The 17,812-nt window shown below is 44.4% G+C and overlaps 1 protein-coding gene across 1 annotated transcript in view; it reads right to left on the reverse strand.

Moving 5' to 3' along the window:
* The window catches only part of FREM1 (FRAS1 related extracellular matrix 1), a 204,023-nt gene that overhangs the window by 62,596 nt on the left and 123,615 nt on the right, over nucleotides 1-17,812 (reverse strand). Inside the window, exons 23-26 of the mRNA XM_068114049.2 lie at nucleotides 11,663-11,804; nucleotides 11,030-11,225; nucleotides 10,322-10,589; nucleotides 517-760 (exon numbers count right to left, since the gene is read on the reverse strand). Of these exons, the coding sequence (XP_067970150.2) occupies nucleotides 517-760; nucleotides 10,322-10,589; nucleotides 11,030-11,225; nucleotides 11,663-11,804 (850 nt within the window). The remainder of the gene's footprint in view (nucleotides 1-516; nucleotides 761-10,321; nucleotides 10,590-11,029; nucleotides 11,226-11,662; nucleotides 11,805-17,812) is intronic.

A 17,812-nucleotide genomic window follows, 5' to 3' on the forward strand; every position in this document is an offset into this window, starting at 1 on the left:
CATATTGCCATCGGCTAAGTAGGATTTTCTTCTTCAGCGGCCCAAATTATTCCCATGTAATTGTGGGGTTGGCCGGGGGTAGGGAGGAATTTTTGGCCAAGTCTTTCACGAAACGGCTGGCCAGGCCTGACGCTCGACTCAGTAGTTGGAGCAATAATTTGGAATTTGGTCATGATGCCGGCAGTAGATCGACTACTCTTCGCGAAGAAGACCATTGGATCTTTAACATCCACCAACTCCAGCAGACGGGACACCCATTTAACATCCATCCGAGGGGCGGCACACCACACATTCATAACCACCCTGTCTTGTGAAACACCAGGGTGACAGTTTATATCTGGGCTGAGATTAGATTCCAGACTCGACAGCTTAGAGGTGAGTATGTACGTGTACCTCGAAGCCATCCTGCCAATTGGCTAAGCAGGATGATTTAAATAAAGACCAGATATAATGTAGTCAACCAAAAGAGCAAAATATATAATTACAAAGTACTGCTGGACATGGTTAAGAACTCACCAGTGGGTCACCATGAAGGTAAAGGGTACCATGCAATGGCAATTCAGTCACAAGATAAATCAGGTCACCAGATGATTTGCCAGGGTCACCAAGATGGAGGGACTTGCTGGAAATTGCTGCCATGGAACCCACGGTGACATATAAGCCTTCATTCCGTTCCACCACTGGGGATGCACTATCGTGGGTCTCCACAATGATAGACAGCGAACCATTTTGTGAGCTATGGCCATTGCTGATGAAGAAGCTAAGTGCACAAGGCAAGGGTGGAGGTCACAAAGAGATGCGCATAAAGTAAAAGGCAAGTAGCATTGAAATGGAAATGTCACACATGATATATGTAAGCATTAAATACATTTCACTTCCACAGCATGATGATTATGATGATGACCATTTCCTTTTGCACAGTGACGATGCATAGGGCTGCCAAAGCAGTTTCCTTGGCTATCGGGCACAATCCTGGATGGGTCGCCACTCTGATGCAGAATACCAGAATGGCTTATTCATCCCAGCAAGCTGGTACTCAATTTGCCGACCTCGGAAGGATTACAGGCTGAGTCAACCCCTCTGGCATTAATTCAACGATTGACTGGGATTCAAATTCAGGATCTTCAGATCCCAAGCCGGCACCCTAACCGCTAAGCCAACACCAGGCTTCATCTACAGCATACAAGGGATGTTTTAACAGGACTAGCACACTACCCGTACGGTGATTGCATCACCTCCGACACACACACACACACACACACACACACACACACACACACACACACACACACACACACACACACACACACACACACACACACACACGTGGCCAGTTACATTTTGGCTCCAAGTAAACTTATGCATACAATTCTGACATGTCAAAAAATAACATCACTACTTCTTCCTTTTCCCTTGATATTCATTACATAATGAGGCACATGTATTGAATAACACACATTACATATTGATCAGAGCACCCCCCCCCCTCCTCCTCCTCATCTTTCCCTACACCTCCTCCCTCCCCTCCCTCAGTCTCTCCTCCTCTCCCTCTCTCCACCCCGTCTCCTCACTCTTTCCCCCCTCTACTCACTTCCTCTTCCCTCCATCCCCCTCCTCACCCCTCTCCTCCTTCTCTCTCCCCTCTCTCCACTGCCCCCATCTCCACCTCCCCCATAGCACCTGACCAGAAACGGCTATTAAAATGGTTTTGCCTTTTAAAACCTTTATATTCGTCTGGTTTTCTTCCCGTTTTTAGCAACCGAGTCTTAAACCATCTTAGCAACTAAGAAAAATGAAATTACATATAAAATTTGAGTTGAGATAAAGCTGTGAGGGGGTCTGAATGGACTTTACATTATAACCCTGAGATTGAAAATAGGCCTATTTCACTCAAAATGCATTTTTGGCTAAAATGGCAATTTTCATCCGATTTTCTTCCCATTTGTCAACCGAGTCTTAAACCATCTTAGGGACTATGACAATTAAATTAGATATTGAATTAGAGTTAAGATAAAGCCGTGAGTGTCAGAAAGTGCGAGCCTTACAAAAGAGGCCGATGAAACCTCAGACCTATACTGAGTATAGGAATATGGCGGCCATAGTATAGACATTGTGGGCGGAGTCAGGCAAACTGTTCAATCAATGGGTGGGACTCGTACGCACACATGGACGGACATGTGACTAGTTTTATAGTATAGACGTAACAAAATCGAATGGAAATTTCAGTTTATTCTTCAATATAATCATCTATAAATTAATATATGTAATTTGCCTTTCAATAGGACTCCAAAATACAGTATGTCTAAAATGGCTTCATTCATCTATTCAACGTCCACGTGTACCTCCAGGTTACAGAAGAGAATTGAAGTCATTACATGAATGATCTGGATTGTAGGGGGAGCAGCTTAGTTCAAACTCATTTTGGTTGGTGAATAGCACAGAAGAAGTAGGACATAATCGCTCATCTTTCCATGTGGCTTGTTTTTGATGGTTTCACACATAGTGGAGGGGGGGGGGGAGGAGGGGGGAGGGCCTATGTACTCAATTTCAAGTTAATAATAATAATGCATTTATTTTATATAGCGCTTTTCAAGAAGCCCAAAGACGCTTTGACAGAGTACAAAAAACAAGTGCAAAAAGACAAAAATCAATAGGTAAATAATCAAAGCAAAAGGAAGGAGAAGGAGAAGAGATAGTCAGGGGTTAAACTGTGGGTTAAATGTTGAATGCAGTGTTGAACAGGTGGGTCTTGAGTGATGTTTTGAATGTGGTGAGTGAGGAGGAGTCTCTGATGGTGTGAGGTAGTGAGTTCCAGAGGGTGGGAGCAGCGATGGAGAAGGCCCTGTCCCCCCAGGATCTGAATTTGGTCCGGATGGGGGGGGGGGGGGGGGGTCAGGAGGTTGGTACCAGCAGAGCGGAGGTTGTGGGTGGGAGTGTGTCTGGAGAGGAGGTCAGCCAGGTAGGATGGGGCCAGGTTATGGAGGGCTTTGTAGGTCAAGAGGAGAATTTTGTACTGGATTCTCTGGGGGATGGGGAGCCAGTGAAGCTTGTAAAGGACGGGGGTGATGTGGTCACGGGTCCGGGAATGGGTGAGTAGACGGGCAGCAGAGTTCTGAATGTATTGGAGTTTATTGGTGATTATTGAGGGTGAACCATAGAGGAGGCTGTTGCAGTAGTCCAGACGGGAGGTGATGAAGGCGTGGATGAGGGTTTCTGCAGCCGTGGAGGAGAGGGATGGACAGAGACGGGCGATGTTTTTCAGGTGAAAGAAGGCTGTCTTTGTGATCTGTTTAGTGTATTTGTCGAAGGAGAGGGTTTGGTCAAAGATGATGCCAAGATTCCGGATGTGAGGGGAGGTGGATACTGGGAAACCGTCGATGTTGAGGGCAAAGTTATGGGTGGATTTGGTGAGCGTTTTTGGGCCAATGATGATTATTTCAGATTTATCATAGTTAAGTTTGAGGAAGTTGATTTGAAGCCAGGATTTTATTTCAGTGATGCAGTTTGTCAGGATAGAGTGGGTGGTGGTGGAGATGGACTTGGTGGAGATGAAAAGCTGGATGTCATCGGCGAAGCAGTGGAATTGGAGACCATGACGGTGGATTAAGTGACCAAGGGGGGACAGGTACAGGATGAAGAGGAGGTGGCCAAGAACTGAACCTTGGGGGACACCTTGGGGGAGGGGAGCAGTGGGGGATTTGCAGTTATTGATGGAGATGAACTGGCGTCTGTCAGAGAGGTATGATTTGATCCAAGAGAGGGCAGTGCCGGTAATGTTAAAGGTGGTTTCAAGTCGGGTGAGGAGGATGGTGTGATTGATGGTGTCAAAGGCGGCGCTGAGGTCGAGGAGGATGAGAATGTTGAGGTTGCCAGCGTCAGAGGAGAGGAGAAGGTCGTTGGTGATTTTGAGGAGAGCAGTTTCAGTACTGTGGTTGGAGCGGAATCCAGATTGGAATGTTTCATACAGGTTATTGGCAGAGAGGTGATGTTTGAGTTGAGTGGCTACAGCGCGTTCCAAAACTTTTGACAGAAAGGGTAGGTTGGAGATGGGTCTGAAGTTGTTTAGGGTGTCAGGGTTGAGTCCAGGTTTTTTCAGAATGGGGGTAACAGCAGCAATTTTGAGGGATGGTGGGACGATGCCTGTAGATAGGGAGGAGTTTATTGTTGCAGTGATAAGTGGAGAGAGAGCAGGAAGGGAGGCCTTGACAAAGCTGGAGGGGATGGGGTCCAGAGTGCAGGTGGCAGTTTTCATTCCTATGAGGAGTTCAGAGAGGTCAGTAGGGGAGACTGGGGAGAATTGAGACAGGGGTTGGCAGGATAAGGGGGGGCAGGTGGTTTGAGGGGGAGCGGGTGCGGTGGTGGTTAAGCTGCTGTAGATGTTGTCAATTTTGTTTTGGAAGAATGAAAGGAAGGAGATGCAGTTGTCTACTGTGAATGACTGGGTGGTGGTGTCCAGGGGGCTGAGGAGTTTGTTTATTGTAGAGAAGAGTGCTTTTGGGTTTCCAGAGCCAGAGTGGATAATTTGAGTAGTCGGCGGAGCGGGCGCGGGAGAGGGCATCTTTGTCGTGTTGTAGGTGGTCCTTGTAGGCTTGGGAGTGAATTGTGAGACCTGTTTTATTGCGGAGTCTTTCAAGTTGGCGAGCACGAGTTTTCATCAGGTGGAGTTCAGGGGTAAACCAGGGAGCAGAATGGGTGAAAGAAACTGTTTTGGTTTTTATAGGCGCAAGCTGGTCAAGGCAGGAGGAGAGAGTGTGGTTGTAGTAGTCAGTGAGGTCAGAAGGGGTGTGGAGGTCAACGAAGGGAGAAGTGGACATTTTGTCAGAGAGGGTGGATGAGAATGAGGTTCGTGTTCGTGTGTTCGTTCGTGTGCAGTTAATGTTAATTTTGGGCAACCCCTATAAATGTATTCTACTGGGTCCTACTAATCGGAAAAATGATGTCGCCATTTTTTTCTGTTGACCTTTAGTGACCTTGACTCAAGGTCAAAGTTCAAACGTCATTTACAGTGACCATACTTCATCCAAAGTATATCTGTTGGAACCCATCTGTGGATCGGTCCCATCGGCCTATGGGTCTGACCCATCTGTGGATGCACGAGAAATGACAATGCAGACCCATCGGCTGATGGGTCTGCGCCATCTGCGGATGTGTTGTTCACCTTGAAGGTGAACCCATCTGTGTTTCCTATGCATCAATGGTGGATGAGTATGTTTATTTGAACCTAAAAATAAGCAATTGATGTCATAAATGTTTATAAAGCAGTCCGTGACATGTGGTTTAATCTGTTAAACATTTAAAAATCATCTCTGTTAAATTCCTACCACATGTAATTCCAATGACTGTGTACCTGATTGAAGAGCACCATTCTGTCAACACATTCCTTCAAGGTGAACAACACATCCGCAGATGGCGCAGACCCATCGGCCGATGGGTCTGCATTGTCATTTCTCGTGCATCCACAGATGGGTCAGACCCATCGGCCGATGGGACCGATCCACAGATGGGTTCCAACATATCAACCTGGGTACCAAAATGTGGTAAATTTCACAAGGAACATTGGTTATGAAATTTGTTTCGTCATTTGACCTTTCGTTTTTTTGCAATATGCAAATTAGCTAATTAGAGACAAAAATATGCATAATTAGCATACCCTATTAAACATATATCCCTGTTATACATATAATGGCTAGTACATCCCGTCTCCATTAATTAATCATTATTAAATGTGTATGAATGATAAAACGTTTTGTTAATGAGGCAAAAGATGAAATAGCGGAGATAATTGGGACATACTATCCGTCGCCAAATGAAATATTATTTACAAATCGATGAATTAAAATATCATTTAAATAGTACGTCCGATCCAAGTTATCATTTGAAAGTATTAAATCATTTGACTTACCAATGGGCACTAATAAAAATCAAGGTATGAATGAGGTTGACTGTAGACCTACATGTAGATACTACAGGTCATTGTATCCTACAAAAGCATTAATTCTTCATCTTAACAGGATTGGAGTCCTTCCCTGAAAAGAGCAAACAGAATATATGTGTGACGTGAACAAGCAAAGCGATTTGGACATCTGCCAGAATCAATTTAGTGTTTTTAGGCAACAAATTAAATGTTAAAAATACGAACAATGGCTAAAAACCCAACCGACATGAGCAAATGAGCATGATGAATGAACAGTATAAAGAAAAGCATTGGGAACTTGAATCCAAAAATCAATATTCTCGACATCCGACTTATTTTGCTTGATCGCATCACATGGTTAAAATGACATTTGGCATTTCACCTTGGGTCAAGGTAAGTAAAGTCAAGTACATGTCAAAGGTCAGTTAATATCAAGAACATGTCAACAGAAAACAATAAGCAACATATTTTTCCAGCTTAGGATCCAGCAGAACACATTTGAGATGGTAACTAATGATTGGCATTCAATAATAATGCGAAGTGATGGGATTTACGTGTATGGTGAAGACTATATGTTAATTATACATATTTCTTTTCTCTCATTAGGTCATTTGCTTATTAATTTGCATATTGCAAACATCTGAGAGGGCAAATGACAAAACAAATGTCATAACCAATGTTCCTTGTGAAATTTGCCACATTTTGGTACCCAGGTCGATATACTTTGAATGAAGTATGGTCACTGTAATGACGTTTGAACTTTGACCTTGAGTCAAGGTCACTAAAGGTCAACAGAAAAAAATGGCGACATCATTTTTCCGATTAATAGGACCCAGTAGAATACATTTATAGTGGTTGCCCAAAATTAACATGAACTGCACACGAACTTGAAATTGAGTACATAGGCCCCCCACGAACAGTTGAACAATCAAGTGACAGCTGCCATATAGAGGTATAGCATAGAGCTACTGGATTGCTTCAAGAGATAGCTAGACTAAGCCATGAGGAAAGTTTGAAGGAGACAGGACTTCATACATTGGAGAGGACGTGATTACGAGGAGATGTGATCAAGATGTTTATGATAACGAAAGGTGTGCACAAGATAAGTTGATGAGTGATGGATACTGGGGTTGGTGCAGTGCAGGCATGATGGGCAGAATGCCACCTTCTGCACCAAAGTTCATTGTTTATCCTTGTGTAAGTTGGGCATAATAGAGGGGCCTACCAGTGGCTGCTTCCTTTTGAGAGATACAGTGGATCAGAAGAATTACTTGCTGGCTGATGGCATCTGGCAGAAAACTGATGGCACCAAAAGGAATGTGTTCCCACCTTCTTGTCTTTGTGTGTGTTCGGACCAACCACCATTTTCGGAACGCCTCTGAACGACCTTTGGGGAATACTAAATCGTAATAGGTATTCCCGCTATTAGAGCGTGGAAAGATAGGCAAGTGCTGTCAACTCGCAGTAGCTTGCAAGAGCGTTTGGCCATTCATGGAGGTCTTGGACCTTTGGCACGGCGGGTCTGCAGCAGAGCGACCACCTGATGCGACAATATCTTCTCCTTTCAACACTAAGCAATAATAGTCATTTGAGGTTTCTTTGAAAATCAGAAGCTTGCAAGAAATATCCACCCATTCATGACACATATGTGGATTGAGTTTTTGAAGGACCTAATGGATAGAGACATTTGACAGCAGAAAAGATTAGTCGATGATCTTGTGAGTACATCCATAATGGTTTCCAGAGTACATATCATCTTTTGAGCCTTTTAACCAGTTGGTTTCTCTATCCTGTTTTCTCGAATTTGATGATTTTTCTTGGAATGATGATCTCAACAAACCGGCCTAACAAGGAGCCATCTTCAATGGTGCTCCAACCAAGTTTTAAATCCACCACTGACTTTGCCATTATACTATCGGCAGGTGTACTGTCTCCATATAAGATGACCATGTGTTCATGTGATTACACACTTTTGTTCAACACTCAATGGCCTCCTGCAATAAATTATGTACATTTTGGTGAAAATGCATTTTGCACACATGCTGCAGATTGTAGAATTAAACAATACAAGAAACAAGAAAGACGTCATGCAGAGCACGATACTTGCAAAATCAACCCCTCCCAAAATAAAAAGTTGCCATGGATACATCAAATTGTCTATTTCATTAAGATTATAATTGATGATCTTAATCAAAGCTTGGGTCAATCAATTTAAAATTGATGATTTTTCAGATGAAAATTGCTGATATTAGAAGCTTGACCTTGAGTTGATCTTTGACCTTTTGACCTCAAAATAGTTGATTTCCCAATTCAGTGATGCACCATGCAATTTCTGTTTAATCCCCAAGTAAATAGGATGAAAAGTGATGATTTTTCAGATGAAAATTGATGATTCTAGAAGTTTGACCTTGAGTTGATGTTTGAACTTTTGATCCCCAAAAATAGTTGGTTTCCCAATGCAGTGAAGCACTATGCAATTGCTGTTTATCAAGTTAATAGGATGAAAATGGACGATTTTTCAGACGAAAATTGATGATTTTAGAAGTTTGAGTTGAGTTGACCTTTGACCTTTTGCCCCCAGAAATGGTTGGCTTACCAATACAGTGATGCACAATGCAATTGCTGTTTAACTATCAAGTTAATAGGATGAAAATGGACAATTTTTCAGATGAAAATGTACGATTTTAGAAGTTAGACTTTAAGTTGACTTTTTTTCTTTTTTTTTTGTATACAGAGTCGAGGCTCGTGAAAGAGCTAACATTTATCAAACAAACAAATCAAACAAACAAGCACACAAAGTATATAAAAAGGGGAGCGGTCGACAATATGGGGAGAGAAGGGGAGGAAGCACACAAACACAACATTTGAGAGCAGGGACATCGGGAGATGTGTGGGAGGGAGAGGGCCTGGGGGGAGGCAGGATAGGTATAAAACGCAAGGACACCAAGGACTTCCAGGAAAGAAGACAAAAGTCACCTTAAAAAAGTGGATTTGGGGTGAAATTAGCGGGGGTAGAAAAGATCAAGGTTTTGGATTGGGGAAGATAAGAGATGGTGGTGAACAGCCGTTTTAAAGACCTGGAGGGAGGAGTGGGATTGAAGAGAGTGAGGGAGTTTGTTCCAGAGGCGAGAGAAAAGAGGAATGAAGGAGTGGAGGTGAGCAGAGAGTCTTGATTTTGGCAGTTTAACCATAAGAGGGTTGCAGGCAGATCTTGTGCGACCTGCAGGAATATTTGGGGGACAGAGCCCAGAGAGAGATGGGGGAGCAAGGCCGGAGAGGAGTCGTTAGAAGACGGAAAGACCACCAACCTGCCTGCGGTGAGTAAGTGAAAGGCCCTCGGAGATAGCGTCATCGCGGGAGATTCCAATGATTCTGAACACTTTGGTTTCAACAGCGTGAAGACGAGATAGGTGTAAGGCAGGAGCACCAGACCAGAGGGGAGAGCAGTATTCCATTGAGCTGCGGATGAAAGCCTTGTATGTGGTGAGGGGCTATTTTTGACCTCAAAAATAGGTGGTTTCCAAATTAAGTCATCGGATGAAAAATGACAATTTTAGAAATATGACCTCAAGATGACGTTTGACCTTTGACCTCAAAATCAATAGGCTTCTTCCTTATGACCAACTCTACCATCTGGTGAATTTCCGTGAAGATCAGTTTAAAATTGTGACCTGTAGGTGATTGACAGACAGACAGAATAAAGCACAAGACCAACTAATATACTTGAAAAATGTTCGATCTTGCAAGTAATAATAATGAGAATTTATGCTTATGGTATTTAAAGTACTCATAAATGAGTGTCCTGCCTCACATGAACTATTCGTGCTCTATTACGCCTGTTTTTCAACCATTTAGAATTAATCATACAACTTGAAATTGAAAACAAAATTGAAATTGAAATGTAATTGTCCAACTTTGGACATTTCTATCGAGTAGCATAATTGAGCAATGGCAAGCACTTGGAATAAAAATTAAAAAGTCGAGAGTCCAAGTGCAAATCATGAGATTGGGTCATTATATCATGAATCCGAGTCCAAGTTGAAAAGCGATTCAGCAAATCGGCTCGGAGTTGAATTTTATTTTGAAATCTTAGACTCAAGTCCTGTTTGCTGGCCTCGACTATAAAACAGGAAAGGGTTCATTAAGAGAAGGAGCGGATGCCACCTGCAGGTCAAACCGATTCAGATTTTCAATCCACCCATGTCAGCCAAATTACATGTGGCACCATCTACTGGTGGAAATGTCACTTGCATGATTTTGAACTAATAACCAGTGTGAGGCTGTTTCATCAGATCAGGCAGACCTTGAAATATACGAGTATTTGAAAGTTCACTCGCTATCGCTAAAGCAACCCATCCTGACCTGAATGTTCTTTTAACATAACCATAAATGATCATGATACAATACCTGATCGTGTCATTGGTGAGGACTTTGGAGATGCCATCATGGGCATAACAGACGGTATGGCCCATAAGGTCAACCTGTGTGAAGGTTGAAATAGGCAGGCCTCTGTGTGCGACATGTTCCAGAGTGCCATGCGCAGGAGGTCTCCGAACCACGAAAAGCAGATTGTCGGGTCGTCCCGATCCGTCCCATGCTGAGAGTAGGTTTGGGCTTAATGTCGTACGGTCACCAAAACCCACCACCAGAGGCTTCGAAAACAGCTCAATTTCACCTGTCAGAACGATCACCTGTTATTACTCCACACCCTTATTGAGACATCAGGGTGGCCACAACTCAGTCATGAACATTTGTATAGCTGAGCATTTATCCTGATTCGATCGCTGCGACACTGCGACATGTTGGCGAAGCAGCACTCAATGAGGGAAAGGAATAATAATTTGGCGAGGGTACTGGCACACAATGGCCTACTCATTTGAAAAGGTACTGCTGGATTTCTACCAAGTAAAACTAAATGAGAGCAGAAGGAACAGCTCGCTTACTCTCCAAGGGAAGCAACCACAAAGCTTCCCTAATGTGAGAAGTAACATTTCTGTAATTATTTAACGGAATGACATTTTTAACCTTATGCTGCACCTCATGTGTACCCATTCTATGCCTCCCATGCACCTCGCTCCATCCTTAGTAGAAGATTATGTACCAAGTTCACCATACCTTTCAGTGCGCTACGCACAACCAGGGAAAAAGGATAAACCGGAGAGTGGTTATTCCCATCCCAAAGACGGAACCGGAACAAATCCTCAGTGTTGGCACTTGGTCTGCCCGAGTGTACATATCGCACACGGTTTTCATCCACGTCATCCTGGCTGAAATTTGCCCCTAAAGCAAGGGTCTTCCACTCTGCTGCGACCTGCATAACACATATCAGGAATGTCATATTACTGACATGTTGCGCTATGATTGAACAGAACAACTGATAATTGCCATTTCTTCATTCAAAATGGCTTCCAGAACATGGCAATCTTCCCAGAACAAGATATAATTCATTCATTTGTATACGGCTTGCTTGATTGGAGGAAAACAGTCAGCGCACAAAACATCGGCCCAGTCAGCTCATAAAATACAAGTCCACATTTTATAATGTTCTTTCCAAGATGAAATGAATTTTCCAAGTGCATTGGTTGGTTTTCAGGCCAGAAGCTCGAAAGTAAGTTATAAGGACTTTGAGAACCCAAAATGAGGAGCGTTATGAAAACTTTAACAACTCCACTTCTCAAACTTGTCATCATGGTAATAATACATTCATGACATTGACTCTCGCACATATTCAGATTCAAGTGAAATTACCTTCAGCTCAAGATGGCCATCAGTGGGATGGTCAGTGAGGATGAAAAGGACATCAGAACGAGCAGAGTCTTTGTCACTGGCCTCCAACGTTGCACTGGATATCACTCGCTCATCTCCAGCTTCAATCTCCAGGCCAGTATTCCTATCAACCCATCACATATTGCATCAAAGCCGGGAGAAGGGTCTACTTAACATTTTGGGAGTGGGTTGGATGGCTAGATCGATGTACCAAGTTCTATGCAGAGCGTCTGTTCTGCCGAAACAGTTTCTTTGGCTAGAGTTACAATCCTAGATGGGTAACTGCTCTAACATACTGTTGCGTTCCCGGGGGTGAACACCCCTGGGGACGGATTAGCCGAGCAAGCTTAACACTCCGAGGCGTTCAGTCAATGATGGAAGAGTTAATACACGTGGGGGAATGAGGCAGCGAAGGGTAACGAGAATACATGCGGGGGAATGAGGCAGCGAAGGTAACGAAGCCTTACCTTCACGGACCCCACTGGACGTCTTCGACCCTGCAATAATTCATTCAACCGACACGGATTTATAATACAAAAATACCGGCTTTATTGAAAGAAATGTCGGTAACAAAAGAATGCACGGTAAACCTAATATTCCTAAATGGAGTGCCCCCATACAGACTCGTATACAACACAAGGGGAAATATAAAAAAACGAAAGTAAAAATGTAGTGTACTTAGCTCCGAGCGGCTCTTGAACTTCGTCAGGAATCATCACAGGCCCTGAGCCTCTGCGCGGGAAAATACAGGCCTCCGTAGTTCGCTCGTGGGAAAATGCAGTCCTCTGTCCGCAGTTCGCTCCTCTAGCCACCGAGCGCGAAGCGAGCAGGCCGTGCCTGTTCACTCGCTGTCTGCTCCACAAAGCACCCAGACGACGAAACAACGTCTCTCCAGTTCACTCGGCACAGCTCTCAGCCTTCACGAAGCTACGGGCCAAGCGCACCAGAGTCCAGGAGCTGCGACCGCCCCTCCTCACGATCATCGAAACCTCCAATGTCCCTAGTGCCAGAGCGCTATAAAATGTGACTGCATGGCACCAATGTCCCAACGCAAGAGAACCAATAATCAACCGTTGGCTATGGAGGCCAGCCCTGAGAGAGAGACAAAATGTCGGGGCACAACCGTTTGCTATCAAAGCCAGGACCCAAGGGAGCAAATGAATGCGACCGTTCATCGAGACTGTCCCACCACAAGAGAGAAAATGTTGGGAAGAGCGTTCTTTTGTTCGCCAGGCTCTTACGTCATCCGACGCCGCCCGTGCCTGCTCCAACCAGCGAGTCCATCTCTTCATTCCATGACCATCCCAACCAATAGCTGCTCTGTGGGGGCATGGTCTCCCGCCCCTCCTGTGCCTTTGTGATCACTAGGTCGGTGGTATCATCGGTGGTGCTCAATGTCCTGTTTCCGGTTAGTTTTTATTTAGTGTCTTAATGCACGATTGCTGGCTTTGTGTGTGTGCTGTATTTTCATAAGGAACAGAGGGGCAATAACAGAGGCGGTTACATACAGGGGATTAATTACCCTTAATCCCTAACTAATTAACATAACCCCACTCCTCTTCATGGGGACAAATATACACTCTTACACGACATCCGGTCTAAACGGATTCCCTACTTATGGGACATCGGGGTTCTTCTTCTTCATCGTGACATACAAAGGCATGGTAATCTATACAATTCTATCTGACTCTAAGGTAATCATTGCCTACCCCCCACAAACGTAACAATACTTTATAGATGTACTCACATGATAATGTACCGTACATACTTTATAGATGTACTCACATTCTAATTGTACATACTTTATAGATGTACGCACATTCTAATTGTACATACTTTATAGATGTACTCACATTCTAATTGTACATACTGTTACGGACCGCGGATAAGGATGTTGATTTGCCGAGCGGCCGAACAGTTACCCCGACTAACCCGATTCCCGAATGTTGGCCGGATCGTGCCACAGATATTCAATAGGGAAAAGACAAAGGCGACACGGATGTGAAGAAGAAGAAGAAGACAAAAAGGTTGGCAATACTACTAAATTTATTCCTATTATATACACGCTCAAAGTAACCAAGGAAGAAGGAAAGATAAGAAAATAATTTACAGAAGATATTAGAGAGACACAGTGCAATTATTAACTTATACCAGCTTAATTAATACCCAGGGACAAGACACACAGAACAAACTCACGTACACAAAAGGATGGAAAGGCAGGAGGTGGATGGCTGGAGGGAGAGGAAGGTCCAACGGGTCCTGCAGCACGATCGGCGCGTTTCGCAGCCGCCGTTCCTTCGCGGCCCTGCTCAAAACTGCCGTCCAGGCCCCAAGCGGCTGTTGTTGCTGCTGTGGCTGCTGCTGCTGCTGCGGCTGTGTGGACGTCGCGTGCTCTTTTTAGGACTCGTCTCTCTCGTCTTGTCAAAGCTCATCTGGTCCAACCACTCAACTCAACAACAACGTCCTTGCTTCTTGCGCGCGCGCTTTTATAGCGCCTCAGGCGATCAAGCCGCCGGCCTTCAGGTCACGCCCCGCCGGTGAGCTCGCGTCGGCCCTGATTGGTGGGCACAGGCCCTCTGACTCCACCCTTGATGACGATGGGCGGGCACGCCCTTCTTCCCAGAGCTGAGCACATGTTTAATGGCGGCTTTGGGGCGAAATCAGCAACCCACCGCTGTAACAAAACCTGGCAAACTGCCCAGTGCGGTTGGCAATGGAGACTTGGAGGGGATGTAGCTGGAAATGGAGATTTTGGGAATGGGAATGAAAGGGGATCTATCTTGTTTCACTTGGTGCAATGGAGTGTCATCTTAATGGAAGACAAGGCCTTACCCTAATACACATAATAAAGATATAACTATCAACAAGGGGGAAATCTATGATTGGCTGACGTGATTGTTTATGACCTAATTATGGGACGCCCTTTGACCTTTATACATAACTGGAGTAAGGAGGGTCCAGAATAAAGCACTAATAATAAAAAACACAATAAAAAAAACACAATCCTCATATCCATAACAATACTTTATAGAGGTACTCACATTCTAATTGTACATACTTTGTAGAGGTACTCACATTCTAATTGTACATACTTTATAGAGGTACTCACATTCTAATTGTACATATTTTATAGAGGTACTCACATTCTAATTGTACATACTTTATAGAGGTACTTACATTCTAATTTAACATTGTTTATAGCGGTACTTACATTCTAATTGTACATACTTTATAGAGGTACTCACATTCTAATAGTACATACTTTATAGAGTACTTACATTCTGATTTAACATTCTTTATAGAGGTACTTACATTCTAATTGTACATACTTTATAGAGGTACCCACATTCTAATAGTACATAATTTATAGAGGTACTCACATTCTAATAGTACATACTGTTACAGTTTTGTGTTTTTACAAATAAAGGTTAATTTTCCCCCTCATAGTTTAGTCACACGACAACATGTAGCCTCGTTTAAGATCAGTTATTTCTTAGTAAATGTAAGCATAGTCCTTTTCCTGTTTTAGTTTTGTGTTGAGTAGAATAATGAGAGTTAGGTTTCCCTCCACTGCTTTATGCCGCCTCGATGCTTTGGTTTTTGGCGCAAATTACCACGAGGCTGGCCTGACAAGTCGAGGCAAGCCGAAGGAAGGTGGAACAGGCGGGGAAGGAGTGACGGTAAGCACGAGCCGCCAATCAGGGCTCGAAGGGAGTGGCTTACGACTGTGGCAAAGGCGTGGTTTGGAACATTCGATGCGGGCTAAGGGCATGGCAATATAACCCTTTGCGCAAAGCCCCCACCTGAGTTATGAGGCAAGCCCATGCGAGAAGGACAAGTGCTGAGTGATGAGCTTGAGTTATCGGTTTGAAGCGCTGAACAAGTGAAGTTCTGAGGAGAGGTGCGTTGAAACAAGTCTAGCAGTTTTGAGGGGAGAGGCGCTTGAACAAGTTGAACGCTCGGTTGAGCTTGAGGCAAATCCCCTATTGAGTTACGCAAGTGAAAGCGCGCCGTTGATTAATCGCGCTGTGAGCAACCGCCGAGCCGGGCGATAGACGCGCATGTTCGCCAGCCTGCCTTTGTTCGAGATACGTGCCGCAAGGATCCCTCCCGCTTGCCTGCCTGCCTTCATCGAGGGACGTACTGTGACCGGCAGAGGGCCAGGCCGGGCGAGCTGTTCCTGAACAACGGAGCTGGCGCGTTCAGCGCATGAACACCATCCTTCTTTCATTCCCCCTGTGAGCGTGAACGGGCCGGTGTCTGGGGAATAAGCTAAGACTGTTTAAGACTGCCCTGTGTCTCTGCTTTCTACCGAATCATTGTAAATAATAATTAAATCGTGTTATTCATTTGATTCTACCGCTTTTGTGTTTTCAATCATTGACCTAGCGTGGTACGAATAATTATCGCTCTAATCGGGCTCCAATACAAGATAACTGCATGGACCACATGGTACGTCATCCGCTCGGACGTACTCAAATTACGCGTGGTTCGTGCGAGACTTTATCCCCGCCTCCGCGGCGGCGTAGGTATTTAGGTACGTGCAAGAATTGTCCCGAAACCCTGTCTTGCATCTGCCCGGGAGTGGCGACTCAAAGTCTCACGGTTGCAATGACCCAAAAAGAACAAGGGGCTTAATCTCCCCTTGGTAAGGACAGGAGGGTCGCGCGCAAAACCGTAACAATACTTTATAGAGGTACTTACATTCTGATTCAACATTCTTTATAGAGGTACTCACATTCTAAGAGTACATACTTTATAGAGGTACTTACATTCTGATTTATCATTCTTTATAGAGGTACTCACATTCTAATAGTACATACTTTATAGAGGTACTCACATTCTAAATGTACATATTTTACAGAGGTACCCACATTCTAATTGTACATTCTTTGTAGAGGTACTCAGATTCTAATAGTACATACTTTATAGAGGTATTCACATTCTAATTGTACATACTTTATAGATGTACTCAGTTGAAAAAAGATAACATAAAAATTGTAGTCGACATTGGCAAATGATGTGCAGGCAAACAGACTTTTTTTTTCTTTTTTTTGTATACAGAATCGGGGCTCGTGAAAGAGCTAACATTTATTTCACAAACAAATCAAACAGACAAACAAAATACATAAAAAGAGGGAGCGGAAGACAAAAATGGGGATAGAAGGGGAAGCACACAAACACAACATTTGAGACCAGGGAGATGAGTGGGAGGGAGAGGGCTTGGGGGGAGGAGGCGTGGGAGGGGGGGGGGGGTGGGAGAAGTATAAAACGCAAGGACACCAAGGACTTCCAGGACAGAAGTTAGTATTTCAAAAAAGTGGATTTGGGGTGAAATTAGCGGTGGTAGAAAAGCTCAAGGTTTTGGATGGGGGAAGATAAGAGATGGTGGTGAACAGCTGTTTTAAAGACCTGGAGGGTGTAGTGGGATTGAAGAGAGTGAGGGAGTTTGTTTCAGAGGCGGGAGAAAAGAGGAATGAACGACTGAAGGTGAGTAGAGAGTCTTGATTTTGGCAGTTTAACCATAAGAGGGTTGCAGGCAGATCTTGTGCAACCTGTAGGAATATTTGGGGGACAGAGCCCAGAGAGAGCTTGGGGGGCAAGGCCAGAGACGAGTCGGTAGAAGACGGAAAGACCACCAACCTGCCTGCGGGGAGTGAGTGAAAGGCCCTTGGAGTTAGCTTCATCGCGGGAGATTCCAATGATTCTGAACGCTTTGGTTTTAACAGCGTGAAGACGAGCTAGGTGTGAGGCAGGAGCACCAGCCCAGAGGGGAGAACAGTATTCCATTGAGCTGCGGATGAAAGCCTTGTATTTGGTGAGGAGCTCAGGTGTGCCAAGGTAGGACTTCGCACGACGGAGGATGCCCAGTCGGCGACTGGCTTTGGAGGCCAGATTTGAAATGTGGTTTTCCCAGGAAAGATCATGGCAGATAGTGAGACCCAAAAGCTTGAGTGACAGAACTTCTTGGAGAGGATTATTCAGAAAGTGGATGGGAGGGTTGACCAGTCGGTCTTTTCGGAGAGACATCGTAAGAGTGTGAGATTTGTCAGGATTGAAAGACATGTTCCACTTGTTTGCCCAGTCTGTGATTTTGTCCAGGTCTGCAGAGAGTGAGGAGGCTGCAGACTG

Source organism: Myxine glutinosa, chromosome 1 (genome assembly GCF_964187855.1).
Source record: "Myxine glutinosa chromosome 1, kmMyxGlut1.1, whole genome shotgun sequence".
NCBI classification, from domain to species: Eukaryota; Metazoa; Chordata; class Myxini; order Myxiniformes; family Myxinidae; genus Myxine; species Myxine glutinosa.